Source organism: Stegastes partitus, unplaced genomic scaffold (assembly GCF_000690725.1).
Source record: "Stegastes partitus isolate 25-593 unplaced genomic scaffold, Stegastes_partitus-1.0.2 Scaffold139, whole genome shotgun sequence".
Lineage (NCBI taxonomy): Eukaryota > Metazoa > Chordata > Actinopteri > Pomacentridae > Stegastes > Stegastes partitus.
In genome coordinates this window covers 199,096-227,074 of record NW_007577870.1, presented here as the reverse complement: position 1 = coordinate 227,074, position 27,979 = coordinate 199,096, and the positions used below count along the sequence as shown (strand labels likewise).

The window sequence follows — 27,979 nt, the reverse complement described above, 5'->3', positions numbered from 1 at the left end:
AAAAAAAATCAAACTCACTGTGGATTAATATTGAAGTTGATGCAATGTACCATCATTTCAGGTCTCCAAGCAGAAGAAGCGGATGTGCTGCTAATATCTGATGTGAGCAGATAAAGCTGACCCGGGTGCATTTAGTGTCTGTGTGTTGTGTATTTGATTTGTCTCACCCTGCTTGCGCGCCACATCTCATACCCAGCATCCTCCGCTCATCCTGCATGCGGCGTCTTGTCGGATTGCGCCGCATCGCAGCCCTACTTGTGCCCGCGTTCCCTCGGCAACCGCGCAAACACCCACTAATCACACAGATCGAGACAAAAGATAGCGCCGTGAGGCAGAGCGTTTATATAAATCAAGCAGACGATACAAAGGCAGCAGTGGCAGAATTTACAAAGTACTCGCAATAAACAGGAGCGATCGTGTCAACAAAAATACTTCAAGGTGACATTTAGTTACAAAAAAAATCTTTAATTTTGTGCATTTACATAATTTTTGCTTGATCACAAAAATATTAGACAATGAAAATCATGTTTTTTGCGCAATTCTTTCTCTATATTGGGACTTTTATTGCAGTTAGAGAGTCAAAGAAAATGATGGGATATGAAATGACTTCATAATGCAGGGCTTTAAAATTCACTTTAGCTCACAGCAGAAGTCACCTGAGGACACCTGACAGTAAAATTAAGACCAGACAATTTCATACTACAGAGAGAAACTTCAGGAGGATTTGTTTTATTTAAGGGAACAAGTGTTGATTCAGAAGCTCTTTAACTCTACAACAGACAGCCAAGCAGTGCTTAAATCACTGGCTGTCTTCTGATCATTTGCACAAGTACATATTTAAGCAAACTGGCTTTTCTATTTAGGGTGAATTAATTCAGTTCGTTCTAAGAGCTGCAGTAGAACCTACTGGACTTCTAAGCTTCCCTTCATCTGAGGGTCTTCTGGTAGGAACTCAGGATCTCAACAAGTAAATAAGAAAAACTATAATACTGATGCACAAAATGTCTGATTTCTTCTCATCTTTGCTTCTGTCTAAAGCAATACTGTTAATTTTTTAAATCATATTTGACCTCCAAAAAAACTAAATCATTCTTTGACTGAACTGCTCACAGATCTTAAACTTATGGACTTGTAAAGAGATGCAGTTTCATAATGAGGGCTCAAAGTAAAAAGTTTTGGAAGCCCTTACATTTAAGTATAAACATTAAGAAAAAAAAAAATGTTGATTTCATTCACAGTGTTTTATACACAGAACAAGTACAATCAGCTACAACATGTCTGATTTCTTCTCCTCTTTGCTTCTGTCTAAAGCGACATTGTTGTTTAATCCCTCTAAAAAATCTAAAACCTTCTTTGATTGAACTGCTCACAGATCATAAAAGTGCAACCTATGAATTTAGGTTGCGAGGATTTTCACAATAAGGGCTCAAAAGCTTAAAGAGTTGGAATCTCTTGCACTTAACTCTAAACAATAACAACAACAAAAAATTGTACTTTGATTTCATTCACAGTATTTCACGCATACAATCAAGACAACGATGATCATAAAGTGAACGTCCTCCTTGTATTTAAATCCACCCATTTTGGTTTAAATCAATTTTAAGTTACTGCATGTTGATGTGAAAGAGGGAGGAAGAGAAGAATCTAAGTTTGTAGATCTAAGCGTCTTCCTGCTGAGTATTTCTGGCATCATCTCTGTCGTATTTGTTCATGCTGTAGCAGTGATAACACCTTGAGAAGTGTTGTGATGTATATGTTGATCACTGTTTTTTTTTCTTATGAATGTAAACGTATGTTCAGTCCTCACTGACTGCCGCAGCCAAATTTTACCACAATCCATCCTTCATCCGGCGGCTCTGAATCGCGATGAGCAGCGGGTTTGATCTCCAGGTCGGGATCTCTCACAGCCCTTTATTGTACGTCACGATCTTACAATCTGTTGCCATGGCGATCTCCGGCTCCAGCTGATTCACGCTGATCTGTGGGAAGCCAAAAAAGAGAAAAGGTCAATAGGTCAAATATTTGCCATGAGCTGTCAGATATAACGAGTGTACATATCCTGTGTGTATGCCGTACATGCAGCTACATGGACCGCCGCTTAAAGATCTGAAACGCCTTTGTGTGTAACTAAATAATTCTTAAAGCCTGTAAATGTTCTGTATTTACCGCTAATGTGCAAAAAGAGCCAATTTGGCAGATTAAAGTCTAATTTGAGGTTCGCATCTCCTAATATTTGAACCAGAGACAGATGGCTGCTGGAGTTGGAGGCAGAATCCTAATCAGACATCTCGGTAGGTGTGAAATGGGGAAGTAGGACAAATTGAGTAGGCGGGGGGTCCAGGGGAGCGGGGCATTCGTGTTGCTTTTTGGGGAGATCTTTTTTTTTTTTTTCTTCTTCTTCTCTTTTTCATCTGCTATCCTTGCGAAAGTGCAAAAAAGGGACTTGTGAGAGAAAAACAGGCCCCTCCTTGGAACTGGGAGGCAGCTTTTCACAGGACTGTTGGCGGCACATATGTCTGAAGTTTTTTGCCATATGGCTGTCTGAGCTATTTCCAGTGGTAATTAAATCCTAAATATTTTAAAGCCAGAGCTGCTTGGCTTGTGTCAGCAAGTCATTTGGCAGAGAGGAGACAAAGAGAGAGAGAGAGAGAGAGTGTAAAACAAAATCACACCACAGTCGTTTAATGAGCATGACAGATAGGAAGGCTACGAGGCTAAAGTTAGATCTCAGCCTGCTAGCCTGGATGGTGGCGGCGGCGAATAAAAGCAACGGAGGCGGATCACAACAGAGCAGGTTAAGTCTCAGAGGGCTACGCCTCATTAGGAGAGAGCTTCTGCACAGCTCAATGGGAAACACTGAGGAGGTCAGGAGACTTCGGTCACCAACATCAGTCACTGAAACTGAGCTCTGGCAGACCTGAGCTGAGCAGACATTTCAGTACGGACAGGGCTTAAAGAAGGAAAACAAAAAGATAACACACTTTGTACCACTATAAGTTATGACAATGACGAGCATTGGATTGGTTAAATCACTCTTTACCACTTCTATTCTGCTAACAAACAGCGTTTTGGTATCTGGCAGCTCATTTGAAGAAAAAATACCAACAGTGTGTTTGTTTGCAATCAAGAAAATGTCAGAACTTAGCATGAACACCGGCAGAAAGAACAACGAAAGAAGAATAAAAGTGCCGCCACAGAAACTCAAACTTCAACAACACAAAAATACTAGAAAAGTAGAAAATCCTATCTCGTATCAGCTTGACCAACTCTGATTTGTTTGAAACTTAATCATCATAAAGTACAGATATTTAAAATAGTAGCTTAAGCCTGACATATCAAATACTTTCTAAAATACATGTATATATAATTTGAAGAGCTCATTTGCAAAATCAGATAACTCCACTTTTGTAGATTATCAGAAAACTTGTTTTTTTGTTGTTTGCTTGAGATAATATCAATCAAACTGAAGTTGAGTGGATCTGACTCAGCAGAAATGACAAAAATAGAGATAAGTTTGATTGATGTTGTCTCAGGTAGATGATAGGAAAATGGGTTTTCTGAAGGTTTGTGAAGATGGAGTTTCCTGCTTTTGCAAATAAACTCTTCATTTTGTTAACATGTGCTCAAAAATGCAACTTTTAAGAGCAGCTCTACTTTTTGTTCCATGTCAGCTCACTCATAACCACAGATTACTTCATCTACTTGCCCAATATTTGGATAATTATAGATTCTGAATCAGTGATGCAGAACAACAGTGAAGAATTTAGGCTTTGATCTTTAAAAGTTCCTGAGATATTGTTTTTTAAACATAGATTGAAAATTGAATGCCCAAAAAACATGTTGACTTGTTGAGGTTGGTCGACAGTTTTTAAAAAGTATACATCTAGGAAAGTGCATGATATATCAAGGTAAAATTTACCAAATATCTGTATACACATCCATAGTTTGATTAAAAAAAACAAAACAAAAAAAACAACAACATTTCAGGCAAATCTGAGATGGTCATGCAGAAATTATTCTAAAAAAAGTTCTGATTTAAGATGGAGTGGGCCTGCTACTGTATGAGCAAAATACACAAAGAAGTTTTTAAAGTCCCAGTTTAATCTATCAATGCATCACTATCAGTCCATCATGGACTTTAACAAGGAGGCTGGAGTCTATCCCTGCTGATACTGGGAGAGATGTGGGACACAACCAGGAATGGGTAACGCAAAAAGACAGACAACTATGCACGCTTACGCTCACCACGACTGCCAATTTAGATTCACCCATTAACCTACATGCATGTTTGTGGACTGTGGGAGGAAGTTGGTGCATTTGGAAAAAAAACTCACAAAACCCAGAACCTTCTTGTCTTGAGGCAACAGCAGTAAACTGGGAGAATGTTTTTGTGATGAAGTACCTGCGACATCTGTGGGAAGAGGCTGATGGCGAGCGGCAGAGCCAGGCTGAAGGCAGCGAGACACACCAGGCTGTGGACCGGCAGGACGAGCCTCCGCTGTCTCTGCAGGAGAGGAAGTCTGGTGGGACACAAGAGAACAAAAAACAGTCAGTTCTCTACCATTACAGTAAATTAAGTTAGAGTAGGTGTTCATTAGGTGATGCATGTTCCACAAACTTACAGCACAGTGAGACTTTTACACACAGCACAGTTCAGTACAGTCAACACATGAACATTAAGGGGATTCTAATTTCCTCCATCAATCACTGAGGCAGAAAAACGTTGCAGAAAGTTTTTTAACATCAGAATTCAATCCAGTTGAGATGAGAAATACCTGGAAATGCATTCAAAGGATGACCTTCATTTTAGCCAAAATACAACAAAGTAAAACCACACATTCACAAAAACAACATTAAGAAATTATTTAAGCGTCTCTCTGCAGGGCGACGCTTTGTAGAGATTAAAAAAGAAAACATGATATCAGACATGTCAGCATACACAAGCATTAATGTCTTAACTGGACAGAAACACAGTACAAACATTCATGTGGATCAGTCGTAGGGTCGATCGGTACAGTTTATTTCAGGGCTGATTCCGATTATTACTGATCAAGAACATCGATGACTGAGGAACTGATGTACATTTGCAGTAAAAATGGAAAAAAAATGGTGTCAAAATTAAAATAAAACAAACTCGAACACAAAACTTTGTTGAAATGCCTTTATTTATTTGTGCTTTACATAAGTTGAATTAAAAGAGAACCTTTCAACATTTATCCTTTGGTGTTGATCGGAAAGTGACAAAAACAGAAAATAAATAAATAAGGATAGTGATAATGGAAAAATGATAAAAACTTGATTATAGGCCTGGCCAATAATTGATCAATCCCTCATAAGTGGGTGAAAAGGTCAAAGGTTTTAAGACTTTTCACTTGCAGACTCACTTTCATCAATCATATTTAGCTACAGACTTTTAATAAAGTGCCTTATTAATACCAAACTCTAATTAAAAAAGAACTACATATGAAGTGCTTTCACTGTTCAACAGGTTTTTGTACAAATTTAAAACCCATTCAGATTCATTCAAATTCCTTCTACAGTTTAATCGCTGCTTTCATTGTCCTTGCTGGAGATTTTGGCTTGTTTAATTAAACAACTCTTAAGTGTATAATCCCTCATAAATGTCTTGTAACAGTTTCCAAAAACACACAGCCATCAACACCAGAAGCTGTACTTTCTCCAAATAAACCAAACTTCTTAAAAGGACATCTCATTGATCCGTCTCCAGAAATATATTTTCCTGGTCTCGCTGCCCTCCGCAGGATAATCCCCTCTTCAGCGTGTGGGACAGCGAACTCAGCAGGAAGCTTGAGAAAGAGCCGCTCTGCCTCTCCTCCACCAGCGACGCCTCTCCCCCTAACGAGGAGAGCTAATGCCTAATGAGGGAGCTCATTAACACATATGGCTGCCATGGTTTAATTAGGCGACACACACACACACAAACGTGCAGATCTCAGAGAGCAGCATCACAAAGAGGAACGTCAATGGGAGAAAAAGTTGCGAGGTGTGTGAGATGCGAGCGACGAGGGAATGTAGGTTTGGGGATTTTAAAAGCCTCTGAATCAGGTGGAATATTTGACATTATCCAAATTCTTTTTAGTGCAGCTCTGGCTTCAATCAGATGCTCTGACTAATCTGGCTAGTGGCCATCATCTGGACGAGGTCTTACTCAGGTTCAGTTGTTGACATGAACTTGTGTCTCATGAACCTCCTGAATTGTTTTATGCCACTGATTGATAATAGAAAAAACACCATCATGATTTACTTGTAGTAGTGGCTGCAGCTCTTCTTGTTCCAATAATTCTTCTGACCACAAAACACACACGCCTGTGTTTACATGCAAATAAAGGTTTTGGAGGTGAAGATACAATCAAACATGGTGCCTTTTGTTTAACCGCTTTGTTGAGCTATTTTCTAGTCTTGTGAAACCTGCTGTACAGTATACACAGAGAAAACAGCTTCACACAAAGCTTTGTGTTGAAGATTTAAATTGTCAGACAAGTCAGCTGTGTTGCCTCATGTGGTGGCAATAATTTTAAATCACTGCTGACAGAGTAGCAGCGTTTGATCAACATCATCCTTTCTGTCGCCTAAATACTTCCATACACTTTTTTTATTGTGCAACCAAATCTTCCTGTTTCATGCTAATTTTGCTGTGCACATGTGGAGCATGATTGTGTCTTTTCCATACAGTTAGAAAGAAACTCAGTGTATCCAAGAACCCTGCGGTAGACGCTTCAGGTCCATCAAATCACTGACAAACGGACTGACGAACAGCTTCTACCCCAGAGCCACAAGAGAGCTGTCCAACACTCACAGTAGCTGTCTAGACCTGAGTACCTACGAACCAACTATGCATGTTGTGTTTATTTATTATGACAATGACAATAAAGAAAATCTATTCTGTTCCAACCCTTACATTTAAGTAGTTGAGATTTCTCCTGTCTATTAATCATGCAAGATGAGAACCATGTGAGTTTTCCTTTTGTATAAAGCAGTAAAACCAGTTGTTGCATGACGTGTTTGAGTTCATTTGTCTTACTTCCAATGCCAAAGCCATACATTGTGCAGCTCTACTTAAGATACACAATAAAACAAAATAAATCTCCAGACTACACTCTGCAAGCTCTCACAGCTACTGAAGCACACCAAGGACAGAACCTGCTGTCATGGCTTTAAATCTGCTCTCAGCAGTGTAATCCATCATCGAGGGGCCGCCCAGGGACCCGTCTCTCTCCCCTTGTTCTCGCTCCATTGAGAGCCAGTGAAGGCGAGCTGACATGGAGGATAGCTGAGCACTACTCACCTGCAACCGCAGTCATCTGCACAGTGTAACCCTCACACTCACTCCCTCCTCTTCCTCCGCGCTCAGTCATTCAGCCGCCAGGAATCCCAAACACACCTGGGCAGCGGTCGGGACAAGTGCTGTCAAGGGGTTTACGGAGACGGCCGCATTCCTCGGCGCACCGCAGGCGCAGTCACGCCGTTGATCACAAGGACGTCCGCATAAACACGTTGCATCATTAGGACATCGTTACAATCGTATCACACAACACACAATGTGAGCGGTGGAGAGGGTTCATCGGAGCGTGTGGGCTGATTAAACAGCGCTCATCACCAGTGACTCTGAACATCTGAAATACTCAGAAGATTTGGGGCAGTTTTAAAATTCATTATCATATAATTAGGAGACAGCTGCAGTTTCTTTTAATTACACCATAAACCTTCACCCCTATTATGACTGCCATCTCACTAACAGTTAACAATACAAACAACGATGAGTGAGTGAGTGAGTGAGTGAATGAACACTGCTTGTTTGGTTTCTCTTCCTACACAAAAAAAACTCCACTTGAAGTTTTCAAGTGATGCATTGAACGTGTCCAGCAGCATCAGAAACAGACAGAAGAGAAGGCTGACTTGAGCAGCGTGACAAAGAAAGAGTGCCACCTACAGAAACTCCATCAGCAGAAACTCGAGCGGATTTTTTTTTTTTTCAAGAGCGAGAAAGAAGACTGTTGCCCTGCTGAAAAAATAAGAGACGTCATCTTTTCCTTTTCTAAGAAGTTACTCGAGCACACTTTCATAAAAGGTGACACAACATCAAGAGAACCAAACATCTAAAATACAGCATTTCTACAGTTTTCAGCTTTGTTTCTGTTACTGGATGACTCATATACAGTAAATGCTGTTTCTGAGCAAAAAATGAAGAGTTTCTTACTTTTCCAGTGCAGCCATGATCAAGGGAGGAAGCACCAGGATTGGCATCGGCATGACCACTCTCGTCAGGGCCGTCTCCATAAGTGCCTGTCAAATAAATCAGAAAATGTTAAAAAAAGAAAAACATTTTCCTTGCCTCCATGTGGCAAAAACACTCAATTATTTCAATGATGTCTAAAGACTGATGTGTCAACTTAATCCACTATGTTGCATGTACAAACATCACAGTGTTAATTGCAGAGTTTTGTTTGCACAGAGGAAGAGATGAGACAATCAAGAATTTAAAAAAAGCAATTTTTTAAACCAGTTTTGTTGGTTGGAGTTTCATTTACTCAAACACAAGACATTTTTGTGCATCAAATGGTAAGGAAATGAGAGAAAAATGCAGAATTTCTTTCAAAAAGGTAACCGATTCATTGCCTTTAACGAACACTAAACGCTGTTCATCGTCACTCCCATGTCAAGCCAGAAAACAACCCCATTAATGATCCATTACACCTAAACAATATGGTAAATTTACATCAGCTACCACATTTGCAGGGTTACGTACATGCCTGGCAGCCACTTTGGAAGTCCCCACCACTCTGCCGTTGTCGTCGAGCACGCTGATGCCTTCTGAAAGCTCCGAGTGTCTCATGAGCACCACGTTGCAGACGTTTGCACTCGCTGTGAAGAGGTGAGAATATTTGTAAAGACGGAAGCAAAGAGCCTCACCGCCTGGAATATAACATCTGGTAGTATCTCACAAATCAGCAAATTGTCTTTTCGCCTTGTGGCTTAGGTGCAAGATCAGGCAGCAGCGCGGTGCTGCTGGAGCAGGAAGGCGCTGAGTTCCTTGCTCAAAGGCACTATGGTAGGTACTTGCAGAAATGACATTTTGCTGGAGTTTTATTTTCCGTGAGACAACAATTAAGAATAACACAATGTTAGCCAAGACAGGAGGGAGAGTTGGCAAAAATATGTATATATGTTTTTATAAGTAGCAGAATAAACAGTTTCCTCATAAAAAAATACTTTATGACTCAAAGCATACAAATCTACGATACAGATTATGTTTTTTTTAGCATCAACCACTTTGTTCAAGCTGGACTGAAATACTTTCTGACTTCGACAAATTGACATCTTAGTTTGTTTCCTTCAAAATGCCTCAAAAATTAGACAGATTTCTATAAAATTTGCTCCACGTTTCCCTCAGCATGAGCTGCTGGGCAAGTTGACTCTCTGCTTGTTGAGCTTTAACCCCTAAAATCTCCTCTCTTTGTATGAAAGTCACATATTTAGAAGTTTTTTTTTTACAAACTGATGGCAGCTGGCGCTCTCTAGCCTACTCTGCTTTAACACCATAAAACTACTCTGCAGGTTGTAGCACCTGAGTAATTAATCCATTCATGATCAAGCCAGAAACTGATTCTGAAGAAGAATAAAAATGCAGAAGGCTCCACCTTGCCAGCTGTCAGAATGGGTTCTTTAGGTTTGTTACGTAAGCAACCCCAGAGGTCTGAATCCATGTTTTCTGAGCTCGTCATCGGTACACTACAGTTTCAAGGTGGAAATGTTCAACCGTGGCATCCACTGCTTATTTCACTCATGATGTGTCCTTCCAGCATATAAATATAAATATATGAATATATATGAATATAAATATCAATATCCATAAATTATGCTGTAGAAATATCAGACAAATCAAAGATGGTTGAGCAAAAAGTGTTCTAAAAATCAGCGCTGCTGTGTCATTCATGTTGTAATTCACAAAACTGAAGCCCGTGTGTATGACTTACAATGTCGTCAAATGTATTCATACCCTCCTATTAAAGAAGGAAAAAAACAGGTGTCACTGAAATAAGTTGAAATTGACAAAAGTAATAATAAATAAATATTTTATGAAAATCATGACATTGATTTTGAATTTTGGTTGAACAGAAATATGAAAATAAACCCAACAAAAACCCAGAAAAACAAGCATGATGCGACCTGTACACTAACATTTAGTTGAACAACCCTTTGAGCCAATCACTGCAATCAGGTGTTTTCTGTAACTCTCAGTCAGACTTCTGCACCTGTTGACAGGGATTTGGATTTCACTGCTCACCAGCGAAGTGCTCTAATTTGTCCGGGACCGTTTTGTTTTTTAAATTATTGTTTTCAACCACAATCCAAAAGCAATGTCTTGTTTCACTAAATTCTAATTTAGCAAATTTTTATTTATTATTACTTTTTTCAGTTTCTAGTTATTTGAGTGACTATTGTGAATTTTGCCTTTTCTTTAATGGAAGGGGATGAATACATTTGAGGACGACTGTAGACACAAACAGCGAACTGACGACAAAGTCAAGACGGGCGGCACGTTGGAAAAAAGCGGTGTTGTTCCCCTGTGATGTATTCACGAAAGCCAAAATGAACACAAATGTATGTTAATACAGATGAACCTTTCTTCTTGACTCTAATAGGAATAAGAAAAACTCATTTTAGAGAGTTTAGTGGTGGCGCCTGGAGCCTTTTTAATTTAAGACAACAGCGTTCAGAGTTATCTCTACTGAGGGCCGCAGGGCTGCAGGTCGCTTTGTGAGGGGAATTCAATTGACTGAGCAAATAGCTCTTTTTACCTACGAGGGATTTTTTAAAATGCGGACCAATTAATAAAAAAGGACAGATAGTACCGTTTTGGCAAGGAATGACAAAAACTACAGCAAACAGATCAAATTCTCAAACACCTGCTTGTAATTACATTAATAAAAGGCATCGAGGTAATTATAAAATTTAATTGATAATTGTAATATCTGCACAGCTAAATGCTGAAATAGCTGGCCGTAATTTGTAATTATTTAAAACAATAACATTTGTGTTCATCTAATAACTGGCGGCACGTTCGCAGAAATGACATCCAAGATTTTTTTTTTTTACATAATTACTTCCTAAATATGACAAATAACGATAAATATTTTTCAAAAGACAACAAATTAGCTATACCCACACATTTCTGCCAGCGTGGCTTTCCCTCCAGTGAAGGTTTTCATAATCTAATTGAATGACAGGCCGCCGCTTGATTAGGTTATTACACATAAATCTAGCCTTAAGTAAGCAAACAAAATCAAACGGGTGAAAATTCAAACAGCATTTTGCTTTCGCTCGCTTCAATTAGACATTTTAATTACCTTTTATACGGGCCTTCCAAAACAACAACAGCAACAACAATGGAACAAACAGAAATCAGGTAAATGAGGCCTTGACATAGACGCCACTTTAGGGGTAATTATCCAATTTGTTTGCGGCAGCAGAGTTCTAACGAGCAGCCAATTACCAGGCAAAGGCTGCGCTGTAGAAACCTGTTGATTTAATTAGAAGAACCGCTACGGTAAGGAAGGGGGGAGGAGGCAAACAATTTAATTATGAGCCAGCAGCCCGAGGCATTCTGGGACACGGGTCTATACCCCTGGGTGTGATTGTGTTTGGGGGGGGAGAGAGAGAGTGGCACGAAAATCAGCTTTGTGGTTCGTCTAAAAGAAAAAAAAAAGAAAAAAAAAGAGAGAGAGAGCACTCGACACGTCTCTAACCCTGCAGAGAGAAAAGTGGACCGCAAGGAGCCGGATGAAACTAAATCACTCTGTTGTGCTTAGTTTAACATGATCATAGGAGAATATAAAAAGGCAGATTTATCATCATTAAAGAAAAGGAAAACTACAATATGTTTTTAAACATTGTAAGGGCTCAAAATGATGATGATCTTCTTTTCAATTAAACCAAAAAAATAACGAGGTTAACCCGAGTAAGTTGGTCCAAGACTTGAACAACTCTGTGGACTCAGATTTGAGCTAATTTAGCTTAAAAGACCATCATAATGAAGAACTAATCCCCGTCCGTCCCCATGAAGAGTTTCACTGATTTCACTGAGCTCACCCACTGCTGGGAAGGGGATGAACCTCTGCACCAAAAGCCTGGTGGTTGGGTTGAAGCGGTTTGCTTTCTGGATTAAAACATTCAGGCCAACCTGAAGGGAAAAAAAAAAAAAAACACAAGATGCACATGACATGATGAGAAAACAAGGTACACCTGATTATTTAGAATTGACAAGAGTTTTTGGTCTTTCAAACTAACAAAGTCAAACAAAAAGCTTGTAAACTTAGGTTAGTGGGCTACAAGGGACAACAACTCCTGCCACTCCTGAGCATAAACAGTTGAATAATGTAATTTGCTGTGTTGTAGCATACTAGAGGCTTGTAGTCGAACGCGCGCTCTGATAACACACCACCACGCCACTGCAGCCTCCAGCTCCCTCCAGCCCGGCGGGGGGTCGTCACCAGAGCCAGCGTTTAATTGGAGAGCTCCTGCCCCCCTCCCGGCCTGTCGTTCCGCCCTCCAGACACCCCGTGATTTTTTTTTTTCTCCCTGAGCTTTGCTGCCATTGTCAAGCCCGAGGGTATCAGCCGGATGAGCACCCAGCAGGACCAGTAATTGGCTCGGTTTGAGCTGCTTGTCCACGCTAAGGGCTGTGTCAGGCAGGTGTGTGAACGTGCATTATACTCTTTTGACATTTGAGTCTTTGATGGAAAAAAAAAAAAAGGTTCAAGTAATAAGCGTATTTTGAAAGGCTGCTACTGAATGGTTTAGGCTGATATTAAGCTTTGGAACATTTAGCCATTTTCCTGTCTAACCCAATAAATGGTAGGTTTATTTGTCCCAAACGGTTTGGTACACAGTGTTCAATTTGATGTGATTTCTTCTCACAAGTCCATTTATATTGACGTACAAATTATCCTCCAGGAACATTTTGGCAGTGCAACAGTTGCTGTTAGCATGCTAACGGGGTTAGCGTTGAAAGTAGGGCAGGCACTTTGGCAGTTCAATCTAACATAAAATCTGCAACTTCTCTGCTCACACTGCACAGGTCGATCCACCTGCCGCCATGGGAAACTCACATTGTTTTTTGTGCATAGAGAATTGCAATAAAGTTGGTTCAAACAAATAAAAAAAATAAAACAACAAAAGTCAGTGTTACTTTGTGCAATTTGGAAATTTGAAGTTGGTCTGCTGGCTTTAATGGTTAAGTTGAGTCTTAAAGTGTTGCCCTCGCCTTAATGGACTTTTTTTATCTTAATGAATTTATACTTCACAGTGAACTACCAAGACTCTTTTCTAATTGACAACAAGCAGCACTGGAGGACTTGAACAGCTACAACAAGAAGTTGTTTCATTTAAAAAAAAAAATGAAACTACAGAAAACATTACGCATTTTGTTGTTTTGAACCATGAATGGTGCGCCACTACACCCCAAAGAACACCTGAGGTTGCACCTAACATAAAAAAAGGCATCTGAAACAACAGTTAGAACTTTAAAGTCCCTCTCCGATCATTGATTCAGCACCTAAAACAAATCTCTATGTATCAAAAGTACATATTTAGGAGACTTTTTCTTGTGAAACTCGTCTTTTCCTGCCTTTCACCGACACTGCAACATCCCTCTGCACTATAAAATGGCAAGTTGTAAAATATGTTCAAACTAATTTTGAAGAAAAACAATAATTTAAAAAAAGTTTCACTGTGCAGGATTGGTTCTGCGGGTTTGTTACGTCTGAATCTGTGTTATTTAGACCATCAACGGTGCACTGCAGCTTCAAGGTTGAAATACTCAAGAATGGCTCTGACTACTTATTTTATGCATAATGCATCTTGTGGCATGAAATAAAAACTCTACGGACAGGAAACGCTCTTTAGACTCTGTACTGAAGCCCATTTATTGACATTTTGTATTGGCAAGCTTTAGCAGAGTGACTGGTGGAAACTTTATCTGATATTGTGTAACAGAAAAATGAAGCCTGCCAAAAAACCACACAATAGGAATTTCACTGACATTATGTAGTCTGCAAAATGAAGCAACAAAGCTCCAGTTTTATTTGCAGCAGACTAAAGTCTATTGAGATATCCTGCAGCTGCTGCTTCCACTTCAAAAGACTTAATAATTGACATAATAGATTAGTAGATGACGCAACTATTTCTAACTGATGATATCAAATCATCAGGCCTTTTATTGTCACAGTAGAAGAATGATGGAAACTCACAGCAATGGACACGGCGCTGGTCACCGCTCCGAGGTATCCCTGAACGAATTTGGAAACTGGAGCAGGCTAAAGTGAGAGCACAACAAAAAAAGAAGACAATAAAAGGCACTTCTGCTGAGCAACAACAAGCAGCTGTAAATACTCATTAACACACACACACAGTACCTTGGAGGCGTTGCGGTTGCAGTAGTTAACACATGCGTTGTGACTTTGGTTTAACCACTGTAAAAAAAAAAAAGAAAAAAAAAAGAGGAAAACGTGAAGCCTGATAGTAAATGTGCTGCTACACTTGTCTTCAATCTATCTGTCTGTGGTTGCATCCAGCATTTGAATTCATTGTTATGTCTTTGTCTGATTAAACGTGATCCCTTTGTGTATTTAGCATAAATAATACACGTCCATTCTAGACTCCTGAAGCAAACATCTTAGACAAAACACTCTAAACTCAAGGTCTGCTCACTAGCTCATTGTCTTCTGGACCAGATAAAAAAAGTTAAAAGCTCAGGAAAAAGGCATAAGTAAGCCTGGACTGTAGTTTTGTTTAATATTTCTAACACAGAAAAGAATCCATGATTTGAACAATGGCAGGCTTTGTCTCGCATCAGCAGTTTTTATATTAGTTTCAGATGTTTCATGACTCAAACTGTTTGAAAATTAATTCCGTTCAAAGTTTTCCACAGACAAAAATTGCAATTATGTCAACATATGAGGCATAGATGCATTTATAAACAAAATGTTGAATATAAAACTGTAAAGTGAATGCTATTATACTGTTGTCTAAATGCTCTGTTGTTGTCACTTTGGCTTTTCTTGTTTCTTATGTTCATATTTCTCAACGTGTCATTTCAGTGGTTTTAGAACGTCTCGCCACGACTGCCGGCAAATGATCACGTGCTTCGTGCATGTAAATTAAAATAACTGAAACTTCTATTATCCTAACTGAGTGCAGTTCAAGAAGTACCTGCCAGAAGATCGTTGACACCAGTGTTTGATTAGGGAGCAGAAGTCCAACAACCTGCAGAGAGAGATTAAAAAAATAAACTTTAACAGCCACGACACACTAATAAATACATTTCTATGTAATCTTGGCCCTCATTTTGGTTGAATACGATGAAAAGTTTTGACTTTTTTACTAAAAAGTGTATGAAAAAGTCTTACCACTGGTGTGCCAAATGGAATAAAACCTGTTAAAAAAAAAAAGTTAGTATTAACACTCTCACCATCTTTTGCTCATGAATGTTTACATTTAAGGTAATTTGCTGCCAGATTTACTTCTAATGTCTCATTTTCTAATTGTTCTACTATAATATTTCTGACTTTTTGTGGAGATTTTTCTCTAAATCACTTCACATTTATCCTGTTTCTGTGTTCGCCTGTAAAGGTTAAAGAGAGGATTGGATTTTTGCAGCCGGCACATATAAAACATGCTGGTCCTAACAGGTTAATGGCTGCCGTCCTTCCCTCCTCTCTTGTTCGTTCTCGCTCACACCTCTCTCCGACACTTCAAAGTCGCCTTACAAAAAAGGTGCTTTGAAACTGGACCAAAACACTAGAGTTCGCCTTCTTCAGAAACCCAGAGAAGTCCTCCGTCACCATAGGAGAGAGGTTTTAATCAGCGCCCAGCTGAGTGTGACCTTTTCGGGGCCTGAGACAACCTGAAGAGCCCCGTTGAGCCGTGACAGTTCCCAGGGTGAACGACGCCTCCATGTTGGACCACATAACAAGCCCCCAGATCCCACTTTCCCCCCGAGGTTTCCACACCGAGCCGCCGTACCTGACATCCGAAAGGGCATGAGGATCTTCTCCCCTGTGTCAGGGTGGATGATGGCCTGTAATAAGAGCATAATGACGGGAATCAGATGATAATGAGAACAGAATGATAGGGGTTAGTTCAGTTCACATGGAACAGGAAGCGAGTGGTGCTGTGAGATGAAAAACTAAAGGAAAGTTTACAAAAGTGGGATTATAGGAATTAATTTCACCTTAAATGTGATGAAACTACTAAGAACAAGGTGTCAGCTACACCAGAAACAGTCAGGCAGCAGCATGAAGCAACATATGATTATTACTGAACTTACTTTAAAGGTGTAATGTGCAATATTTTGAACATCAGTAAACCTATATCTGCTGTAATGGCGCTTTTAGCAAAGAATAAAGGCAGTTAAGTCAAGCTGGGACCCCCTCAGCTGGGAGTCCACACATTTTTAAAGGTAGTGTGAGCTCTGGTATCATCTAGTAGAGCTGAATGTTGAATGAAACTTTTTCAGGTCTTGAAATATGTGCACATCCCCCTTTGAGAATGTGTACTTTTAGTTGGAGTTGTGTTGAACGCATTGACATCTGTAACAAACAAAAAAACAAACAAACAAAAAAAAAACAACTGGACTTCTCTTTCAGGTTTTTCAAGATCCTAAACAAGAAATGTAGTTGCTTTTTACAAAAGCTCAGAGGTTTGCTTAGACCTGGATGACAGAGAATCTACACAAACATGCTCAGAGTGCCAATGCTAACATGCTAATGTTTAGCAAAAATAATGTTTACTCTGTTCAAAATCTGCAATATATGTTTGTTGTCCTCACTCTGATTTTATTGTTCTCATTTATTTCTTATACAGAGAGCTAGATTCACCAATTCTTTGTTTGCAAACTTGGCCAATAAAGTTGATTTTGATTTAATATGTTAGCTAACATTTGCTAGAAAAGCATTAAACACAGAGCACAGTTGAAGTTTGGCATCATACGGGCAGTTCAGGGATGACTAATTCATTCCTGTGAGATTTCACGACATAATTAAATGCCAAGAAACACAATCAACTGTAAAAGCAGTGATGAAGATCTGAGGAGCTGAATAATTTGGTATTCGTACTCATTCTACTCACTCCTCATACATTTTCTAGGTTCTTATGCACCATGTTACAGAATCAGGGAGAACTTTGATCAATCCCAAATTCATTGTGTAATACAGTCATAAAAAAATCATAAGTAAACAACTGCAGCAACAAAAACCTGAGTCCTGTGGCAGATGAAGCCCACAGAGCTCTGATCTTAGCACTACGGAGTCAATCTGAGAATCCATTAGAAGACAGAAACAACTGAAAGGGCGACAGTGTGTAAGCAAGTTTTCCTGTGCGTACACACCAAAGACAACAGACAGCGGTAGTTCCTCGTCATAAGATAAGACGGATGGAAATCTCTTCCCGTACTGCTTCAGTGGTGATGGGAACTGCTGATTAGAGAAGAATGGAAGGCATCTCACAGCTTATGGAGCTCATGGGCACTATAACGTCTAAATATGAGTGCCCCGTGGAGTATATCTTCACCTCAACCTGAAGCTACAAAGACTGTTTGCTACAGTTTTTTCAGTCTTTGACAGACAGCATAGAGCAGAAATCTTTAAAATAAAATACTAGACAACATGCAGGAGGATTGCTTAGTAACAACTGGAGTTCTGGCAGTAAAAAAAACCTGCAAATCCTGAGAGAGCACCAACTGTTGCATGTTCTTGCAGCAAAACAAACACGAACAGCAACCAGCAGCTCTCACTCTATGTATGCAGTGTAATCTGCACCGAGTTTGGTTGTGATGCTGGATTGAGCGACATGGGTCGTGTGGATTCTGTATTCCACACAGGCAAACTGCAAGAAATGCCAGTCTCCTTCTCATTTTGTCTATTCATCGGTATGTTTCCTTTGCGTGACACAAAAGTGATGTAAATAGTCGCTGATATCAGCTACAAATAACATGTTAAAAAGTGTGAAAATAACTGTAGGGCTGGGCCGTGTCATACCGTGTAATGTTAGGAGATGATGTGAAATTGAAATATCGTGACAAAATTTGAGTAAAACGTGCATATGCAGTGCTGTTGTTTTCGTCCAGTCTAATGCACATGGAGCAAGAAGCACGGCGGCGACCGAGGAGGAGGGCGAATGCCGTGCATCGACCGACACAGTAGGGCTGGACCTGCATATCGGAATATTTGGTCGTTGTGGTGGTGTATTATGAAGACTTAAAATCAGATCAGGATTAGAATAATTTCTTATCACAGATTACATCTACAGCAGACCCAGACTGGGACAAACCAGGTCCAAATTTGCCTTAACGGCCGTTATGTCTCTGCCTTCAAATGCCGTCATGTTACAGGGCCTGTATCAGGGTTCTTAAAGGACCAAACAGGACATCGATCCAAACCTGAAACATACCTTGGGTTCTGTAAACAGGTATCAAAGAAGGGCGGAAGAATTACCACCAAATAAAAATGGAATATTAATCCAGGTCCAGGCACTCAAGGTGGTTTTGTGAAGTAAAACACCTTTACCGGCTAGAGATGTTAAAAACACACAAATGTGTGTCGGCTTGTGCCTTTTTTCAGAGTGGAATAACACAAAGAAACAGACAGAGTAATTACATTTGCAATCACCACAGGTGTGCAGCAAAGAGTACCTGCCGCATTTTCTCTGTCTGGCACGCAAAATTCAACACAAGATATTTAAGAAAGTGTTAAAAGCACTCTCCCAGTCAAGGATGGTGCTGACAACATGCAAAATAGGAAACAAACATCTAGTCCAACACTAGTCAGTTCGACAAAACCACCAAGACAGAAGCACTCGAACAACAGCAATATCAACATATAGTTCCTTCAATCAGGAAACTGGGTTGAGCTCACGTAAGAGCCCTTCAAAGAAAAAAGGTTTGTAGAATATCCACCAAAGTAAGTATTAGTTAGTAGTAGTTACAGTTAGTCACTTAGCTAGTCACCCCTGATGAATGTGGTTTTATTGTGTCTTATTTCTTTATCATTAACATCGATGTCATGCAGATGTTAACTGCTGGAATAATCGCTGTGTGTCGCTGCTTCAAAATTCCCACATTAACCAGATAACGCCACGAGCTCCTAAACTGCTCTATTTTGTTCATTTTCTCTACTACACAATTTCTGCATCTAGTGTAAATGTAAGAATGTCTAATTAGGAAATAAATAAGGACAAACTGTCAGCTCCATGCCGATCCAATCACAACAGATGTAAAGTTTGTGGCGTACTGACCGTCTTGAACTTAAAACTAAGTATGTTCATTAAATGTTATTTTGCTATTACTATTCGTCCCAGACCTCTGACCCCATGAATTAAAAAGCAGATCTTTGGTTAACAAGGTCGAGAACCCCTGGTCGATACAGTACAGCCATGGTGCATATAATACCAAAGACAAACCAACATTTTTAACAGTTGGCAGCTGATTAAAGCCTCATTCTAACCTTTTGTATCCAGATACTGGATGTCTAGATTGTGTGTTCATCTGTTAGAGTACAGTTCACACTGGGTAAAAAATAAAAGTGTCTCAAATACATCAAGTGATGAAAACAAATAAACATCTTTCCTGAGTGAAATAGGCACAGAAAATAAGTGTTTTGTATTTTTGCCATGCTACATTTATAAACTCTAAATTAACTGTTCCTTCTTAGAAGAGTTCTTATACCGGTACACACCTAACGACACTTTTTGCAGTCAAGGACGTGTTTATGTTACTTCAATATACAGTCTGAGATTTAATAGGTTTAAAATGAGTTCAGACGTAAAACCACATTTTAAATAAAATGAGGATAAAAGAAGCATCCTTAAGGAGTTGATACATTTATGGAATTTCTCTGTAAGGGATCAATAAAGTAGTATTATTATTATTATTATTATTATTATTTCATAAAAGCTTATCAAGTACAGAACATAACTGCATAGCATTGACATTTCGCATAAAGACACTGATTAATTAAATAATAATCAATTCATTACAACAATTAAGTTTTATTGAGATGACTCGTGAATACCAGATTTATACAACTCTAGTGTTTCTTTGACCAACTGCACCTGCAGCTCAGCCATGTTTGGTGGCTGGCACTGGCAGCTAGTCATCACTGGAGGTGAAACCAGCTCGCCCGCTTCACTGTCTAACTTTAACGCGGTTACTTGACCATTAAAGTCTCTTTTTATTGTTGCATTTTCATGTTTTTGTCCACTCTGTCGCATGTTTGTCATGTAAACAGGGAAGTGTTGAGCTGAGCGGTGTCAGTTTTGTTTGCCATTTCACTGACGCCGTGTCACAACAATCAGACGATGAAGATAACGATCACGGTTTGTGTGTGTGACTAAGAGGAAGGGTCGATGAGAATTCTTACCTGCTTTATCTTCTGGGCTTGCCAAAGCTGTTAAAAAAAAAAAAAAAAAAAAATGAATAATAACTTTCATTTGTAAGGACTGAACAGTTACTCAAAACTAGCTACAGTTCAGCTGAATTGTAGACATGCGTAAAGAGAAACACATGAATGGTAAAAGTGACGGCATTCGTCTAAGGAACAGCTTCATTGTGGACATCTCAAATGTTCTTTTTGAAAAGGAAGATCTGAATTATCGATATCTGTGACACAGGAAATGTATGGCAAGCCCTTTTAACATTTAATAGCTTGTCTGGATATGTAATACAGACATCTCCAATTCAATTCTTCCCAGTCAAAATGAACATTTCAGATATCCACGACGACATTATTCCTATCCACTACTGTACTTTCATATCTCCACAACTTAATTCCTCCTCGAATGAATCATGTCTCTTTCCCCATTGATGTGTACAGGGTTTGTCATTAACAGATACCTTTAATTCAATTATGGATATCCACAATGTGAGATGTGGATATCTGCAGCTAAATTATGACTATCTGTAATTCCATTGTGAGATATCTACAATTTCATTCTGACTAGTCACAATTCCAAAATAAAGATACCTTCAACTCCTCTCCATCAAAGATATCTATAATGGCATTTGTGGATATCTTTAATTAGGTTTTACCTAGACAAAATGACCTTACAGATATCTTGAACTGGAATTATGTCTAGTCAGAATGAAACTGTAGATATCTCAAACTACATTTATGGATCGTCATGATTTAGTTGCAGACATCTATTACCAAGTTATAGATATCTTTAAATGGATTGTGGTTAAAGATATCTCAAATTTGAGATATCGCTAACAGTCAAAATGTTACTACAGATATCTTGAAACAGACTTTTGACTAGGAGAATTGATGTTGCAGATATCTGTAATTATGGCAGAAGTTGTGACAGGTGCTTCTTCTGCCATTTCTTCTGCTAAGAAACCGATAAAATTATGTTTCAATTCCATTTGTATAGCGCAGTTTACAACATATGACATCATATAACGCTGAACATAGTAAGGTATAGACCTTACAAATTTAAACAGAGAACCCAACAATCCAAAGCAGCCTTTGGAGTCCCTCTGAGCAAGCGGTTGGCAATGATGGGAAGGAACAGATATCTGCAAGTGGCGTTTAGGATGCGTGACGAGGTGAAGCACGGTTTTCTTGAGGTCATTGCAGATATCTGTAACTCAGTTTTGACCAGTCGACACTGAGTTACAGATATCTCTAACTGTCATTGTGACTGGTCAGAATGGAATTGCAGATATCTCCAACTGTATTTTTGAATAGTCAAAATTGAATTTTGACTAGTCATAACTGTATTGCTGATATCTATAGTGTTAATTCCAGAGAGTCAAATGCAGCTATTAAATGTTAAATGAGCTCGCGATAGAAATGGGTTGTCATACTGTTTTCACTGACACTCTTAAAAGAAAAACACTTTGCTCTGTCACCATAAAGACTTGATCCTAAATGAGTTTGTGTCTGCCTTAGTTTGCTTTACCTGAGCATCTGTCACTCCTGGAGGCAGAGTTCCTTGTTTGAAACGGTCGAGCAGCTCGACGCTCTCCTGCAGCCGTTTCTGATGTGACAGGAGATGAAAGTCAACAACATGTAAAACTCAGTCTGAGCAGTGATCCCTGGAGAGCTCCAGTCAGCTTAGATGTGATTTTTTTTTTTCTTTCCTCTTTCGCTACGTCAGCCGCACGGCTCAATGTGTGATAATTGTGCTTCACTGAAACTTTCATGCTGATTTTCAGTTGACAAATGAGTTTCCTAAAAGGTAATGAGCAGCTTTCTGTGGTGTGATCACTGTCTAATGCTGAGCAAAATACGAGGTCGCGTCGACCAATTTGTTCTAATGAGCGTGCCGTCTATGTGTGCGAGCGTGTGCGCCGGTGTGAGCTGTGCACTTATTACTGTGATCGTATGCAAATGCCCCTGTTCCGCTCTCATCACTGGGGGCAAGTCGAGGCTTCTCCTGGCCCAGCAAGGTGCAAGATATGTGTGTGTGAGCAAACACACTTCCCAGCCCTCACAGCTGCCCCATATGTCCACACCTCATCACATCCCAGGAGTTACTGCCGCTATTACTGTCACCAAAGAGCCCACTAACAGCTTCATTACCCACAGCAGCAGAGCTCTGATGGCTCCATGAACAGAATTACCACAACACAGCTAAGACCTGTGTGACGACGAGCAGAGCAGCGCGGCGTTTAGACAGAACAGCCGGTTAACCCAAAAGTCACACGTGTGTTTACAGTAACTGAGACTCCCTATTTATGTTCATAAATTAGACTTGTTAAATGAATAACAACACGGACATTTTAAGAATGCAAACTCAGTGCCTGAGATATCTGCTTCCTTTCCTCTCTTTTCTTTGGTAATTAAATGATTCATCTGCGTTGTTTCGTGTCCTGGCCTAGTCAGGAAGGTGTTGTCGTGACAGAAAAGGTTAAATGAAACTTTAAAAATGAGACACCCGCCTCACCGACATCAAGCTTGATGCCACCAAAACCCGACATCCTCGCTGCCATTAGCCATCGACAGCTACTCAGATTTTTACGTTTTCATGCTTCTCAAGTAACAGTTGCATTTCATTAAGAGCAGTTCTACCTGACGGGGGAAAAACAGGAGGGAAGCTGACTACAGACCCCTTAATCTGTGCAGGTATCAAAACAATGTTTGGAAAAAGTCAGAGGGCAACGGCTGATGTAACACATGGTCAGTACAATGTCCGGCAATTTTAGGGAAGGTTAATGGGTTCTTCCTTTGGCTCTGCTCCACCTCCAAACCATTTATGTGAAATCTGTCCTGGGAGTTTTTATATTACTTTGCTGACAGACAAAAAACAAGACTGAAAACATACCTTCCCTTAAGCTCCTGCCTTAGTGGAGGAAAGTTAAACTCATGAACAGTCACTGCCTCTCAAAATGTGAAAAACCTTGTTTTTTCTTTTGACTATATCCTACATACTGATTTTTATTTTTTATTTTTTTGGTTTTGGCTCATGCAAGTGCTTCATCAGTTTGACTCTGGTCTGGGTCTATGGACACTATCCTGGATCTAGTGCCTGCTACGTTTTATTTGGCACTTGTTCTCTCTTTCTTTGTGTACATGTGAAGCTCTATCCTTTCTCATGCCACGAGCTGGTTTTACAGTCGATCCACTTCATACACTTTTAAAGGGCTCAACAAATACATGAAATGTGATCAAAATCGTAATATGGCCAAGCATAATATTATATTTGAAGCACTGTGGTGTTACTGCTCTCTAAATTATATCCCCAGAAATGAGGAAAAATGCTCGTTTGGTAGCAAAAATCACATTATAATCTTTACAATTGGAAAGAAAAAAATTACCACTCCAACTAAAAACCACTATTCATCACGATATCTTTCAAAACAATCATTTTCTGCATATTGTTCAGTCCTACAGTTTAACATTCTGATTGCATTTGTGCAGCTCCGTAACACTAAAAGCTGCTTTATGTCACATTTCTTCTGTGTACGAAACGATTTGTAGATTTTAGTATTTCTGTAGTTCTGGTATTTTGTAGTTGGTGGTTGGTTGCATTGCTATTTCTGCCTATTCTGTTCTCCAGACACCAGCTGTACATCCATCCTGAAGTTTCTCCCATTTCTCTCCCTTATTGTCTTTTCATGATCTTTATTGTGGGTCAGCAGGCTGCAGATGTCACATGATATACAGACTGTAAAGTCCTCTGGGTATGACAGTATGAGACCAGGAGAGTTAATCTGGGTAGCATGAGTGAATAAGTAACTCTAGTCTCACACCTGACGATGTAATAAATTAATTAATTCCTGTACCTCTGTTACGAAGAGTGTGCTGGGGTCAATCACATCCAAGAAGTGCCTGAACCGACCAAAGAACGTTTTCTGAAAGAAGAAAACATTAAACACACATTAACTGAAGAAAAGTCCATTAAAACATGTGCTTTGTTTCCATGGCTATTTCTCACACTAAAGAAGAATGACTTTATATTCAAACATCATTAACAGCGAGACCTACAAATTAGATTTTTAGTTTTTCGATATGTAATAACTGGAATACTTAAGTGGGGATGAATAAATTAAGAAAATCTAACTTTCCACCAACTCTACAGGTGAAATAAGTCTCATTTTTGCTCAAATACAGGCAGTCAGATCACATTCTGGATTGTTTCTTTGAGCAGAGAAGAAGAGCGATTCCAGCTGTCACCCAGTAAACAGCAGTGTTACAGCCCGCCAGCTGTTTTAACACACCAGGTGGAGGCTCCTCATTAATGCCTCCGACAAACTGTTTCGTATCTGCATCTTTTAGGGAAACCGAACCCACTCACACCACTTGCAATTAATTCCTATAATGACTGTGCCAGAAATACCTTGCGATCATTTATTCATAACTGAGCATAAGGAATAATTTGGGAGCTACAGAAACACACCACGCAGCCTTGAGAGCCGCCCGTCCCTCCCTGACTCGAGCTTAATTACACTAACTGCTAATTTGGATGAAAATCTGGTATCTGACTCACTGCTAGGCCTTGTGACTTCCTGAGCATATGGAAGGTTGATAAAAACATGGTTAGAGGGAATAGCTTTTTAAAATCTGTTAAATTCAATTATTCACCAGTGCCAGACCAACTTGACTGGTGTGAGGCGACACTGGTGAACAGTGGAAGGCAGGGGGAGTAACCCTAACACTTACCCAAAGGCGAGAAGCAACTTCATTTGTGCTACAGTGTGTTTTGTGACCTGACTGATTCTTTAAAATGTGATATTGATCATAACTACCTCGTGTGCTGGAAGTTTTGTTCTCTTGTTTCAAATTCACTGTCTGGCATATAATTTGGGCTTTAATTAATTATCATATCCTGGCTGAACATATTGCCCATGTCTATGCCTTGAACACATCTAAGCACGACCACATTTTTAGCTTAAATCCACATTCACAGAGGCAAATTTAACCACAACAATTCCATGTTTTTTTAAAAAAAAAACTATATATGCAAACACTTCTCACTTTAAATATGCAAAAGCTGGTAATCTTGCAAAGGTATCCAACATATTTTTTGAAGGAGCGTATTTATTATTTCTGCATTGACCATCAGTGATTAGTGAAAGGGGTCATTAAAGGGAAGAAACAATATTCCATTTTAACATAATAATAGTAAAATATGTTATTTGTATAGCACCTTTTTAAACAAGAGTGGAACAGGCTTCAAAACAGGAGATAATAGCATTACCAGAATATAACAATAGGAAAAAGGTTACGCACATGATAAGCAATAAATACGACTTTTAAAATTTGAATGAAAAGAGGACAGTGATTTGGTGAGCCTCAGCTCTACAGATAGAAATCGGTCGGGGCAATAAAGCAATAGTGATGTGCCCAAGCAGTTGACACTTCATGAATTGCAAAAGGAAAAACTGCTGATACAGTGTTCGATAGTTAAGTGCATTAGATGCAAACCACCGTGAAAGCCCATATCAAAAGTTTGGTTGCTTGAACTCCAGCATGCTCCTTCATCCATATTTATTGTTACTGCTGACAGCCGTCCTCTGTCATATATTCCTCCTCCATTGAAGAAAAATTCAAATAAATAGATGGTTTCAATGGCTTTTGCCTGCGTGTAGTGTTTCTAATATTTATTCTGTTTTTGAAATTGATCTCACAAGTTGCTATCTTCTTTTGCCTGTTTTAGTATCTTATACTGTTTCATTTTGTTTAACTCGTTTAATTTCCTCGTTTTACATTGTGTTAACATTTATATTGGTATATTGTCTGTCTACATTTTTTTTTGCTGCCTATGTGTGAACATGGTCAGCACTTCAGTTAACTTAAGCTGTTTTAAAAGTGCTATATAGATAAAATTGATTGATAAATTTGTGGTTTTTGATTGTTATGCTAATTCTACTACCTGTCCACCTTGACAGACAAGCAAAAGTTGCTCAGTTCAAATAAACCTTTGTAGTACTGGTCTTTATATATATATATATATACCAATAAAAATTATCAAGAAGTATCTATAAAGATGATATATATATATATATGGTGATATATATATATATTTGTCTCTACAGCTAAGCCCTAGCTACAAATTGTTAGCTGCTAGCACAAACTAGCAATCAGATTAGCGAGCTACACCTGCGCACCTATCAACATTATTCATCACCCAATTAAACTTTTTTTTTTTCACGAGTGACAGTTGACGGCTTTTTTCTTTATAAATAAATAAATAAATAAATAAATAAGTAAGTAAATTGTACGGTTAGCAACATTTATTACCTGTAATATATCAGTTTCAGCGACAGTTTTATTGTATTTGGAGGAAGAAACGACCGTTGTGAGACTGTTCCTCTCGCGCTCCATTTAAACTCGAACTTTGTCTGCTAAACTTTAATTTTTCAAAATCACATTACTGTTCAGCAGGAAGCTTTCAAACGGAGAAAATGCCATTCATCAAACTTGCAACGTTAGTTTAGTTTTAAAAAAGTAAATACATTTTGTGTTTTTCTCGGGCATGCTGACGGACACAACTGCTGACCGAGGAGACATCTAATGCTAATATAATATGCTAATACGTTAGCGGGATGCAGCTTGTTTAGCGGGCAAACTACCTCCAAAAATAACCTTTTATTGCCTGTACTGGAGCTAAATATGCAAACATGCATGAGCAGATGCAGACAAGTATCGAGCTGATGTGTCTACAGCTGCCTGATGTTGACATGTGAAGTTGCAGTTGTTGTTTCTAGACTTTGGTTGAGTTAAAAATGGAAGTACCTGGTCGAAACGAGACGTGCCGGACTGGAAGGTCGGATATTCAGACATGCTGCTGCCGCTAACTTGCACATACACCCGTCTGCTCCTTCTCTGTGGTTATTAAACGCCTTTTTCCACAAACACTTGCTGCACCAGAAAAGCTGTGTGGTGGTCAACATTCAGCTGTCACCGGCCACGTTGCATTCTGGGTAATGTAGTTTTCCCGGCCCGCTGTTTCTCTGACAGGAAGTGGCTCGTTAAGAGTGACTACATTTCCCAGGAGGACGTGCTTTGTTTTTATTGTTTTAAAAGGGAAGTTAGCGGTGAAAGAGGTGCACTAGTTTGGAAAACAATACATCAAAATCAGACATTTATTTTTAACATAATGCTCTCGGTGGCTGCACTGGTAGAAGTTTGAGCTTATAGAGGATAACATAGCCCCCTAGTGGTGGCTTTAAAACAAAGTCAGGAGTAGTTTATAATAAAAATATGCAACAGTGCAGCAGAAATGACATCCTTGAATGTTAAATCAATATTAGATTTACTACACTTAGTAGATTTTTTTTTTGGGCAAACACTGATTGCATGTGTCTGTGTAACATAAAATAAGATTGAACTTTTTATTACATATAATACTGAAATTTTTTTTTTTTTTTTTGGGGGGGGGTTCTGCTGGTATATGCTCAAAAAACAAAATTAAGTGAGAATAAATGCACTGCCTAATAGAAAAGCAATATGATACATAA

The 27,979-nt window shown here is 39.2% G+C and overlaps 1 protein-coding gene across 1 annotated transcript; it reads right to left on the bottom strand.

The window, feature by feature from the left end:
• Nucleotides 1–319: 319 nt before the first annotated feature.
• Nucleotides 320–27,417, bottom strand: sfxn5a (sideroflexin 5a). Its single transcript, XM_008278955.1, has 14 exons — nt 27,255–27,417; nt 24,302–24,370; nt 21,976–22,053; nt 20,436–20,462; nt 16,045–16,099; nt 15,429–15,454; nt 15,232–15,285; nt 14,436–14,492; nt 14,271–14,336; nt 12,112–12,202; nt 8,768–8,883; nt 8,219–8,304; nt 4,403–4,520; nt 320–1,979 (listed from the first exon to the last, which is right to left on the bottom strand). Exons 1-14 carry the CDS (start codon nt 27,300–27,302, stop codon nt 1,902–1,904), a joined length of 969 nt encoding a protein of 322 aa, XP_008277177.1. The 5' UTR covers nt 27,303–27,417; the 3' UTR covers nt 320–1,901.
• Between the last annotated feature and the right edge of the window lie 562 nt (nt 27,418–27,979).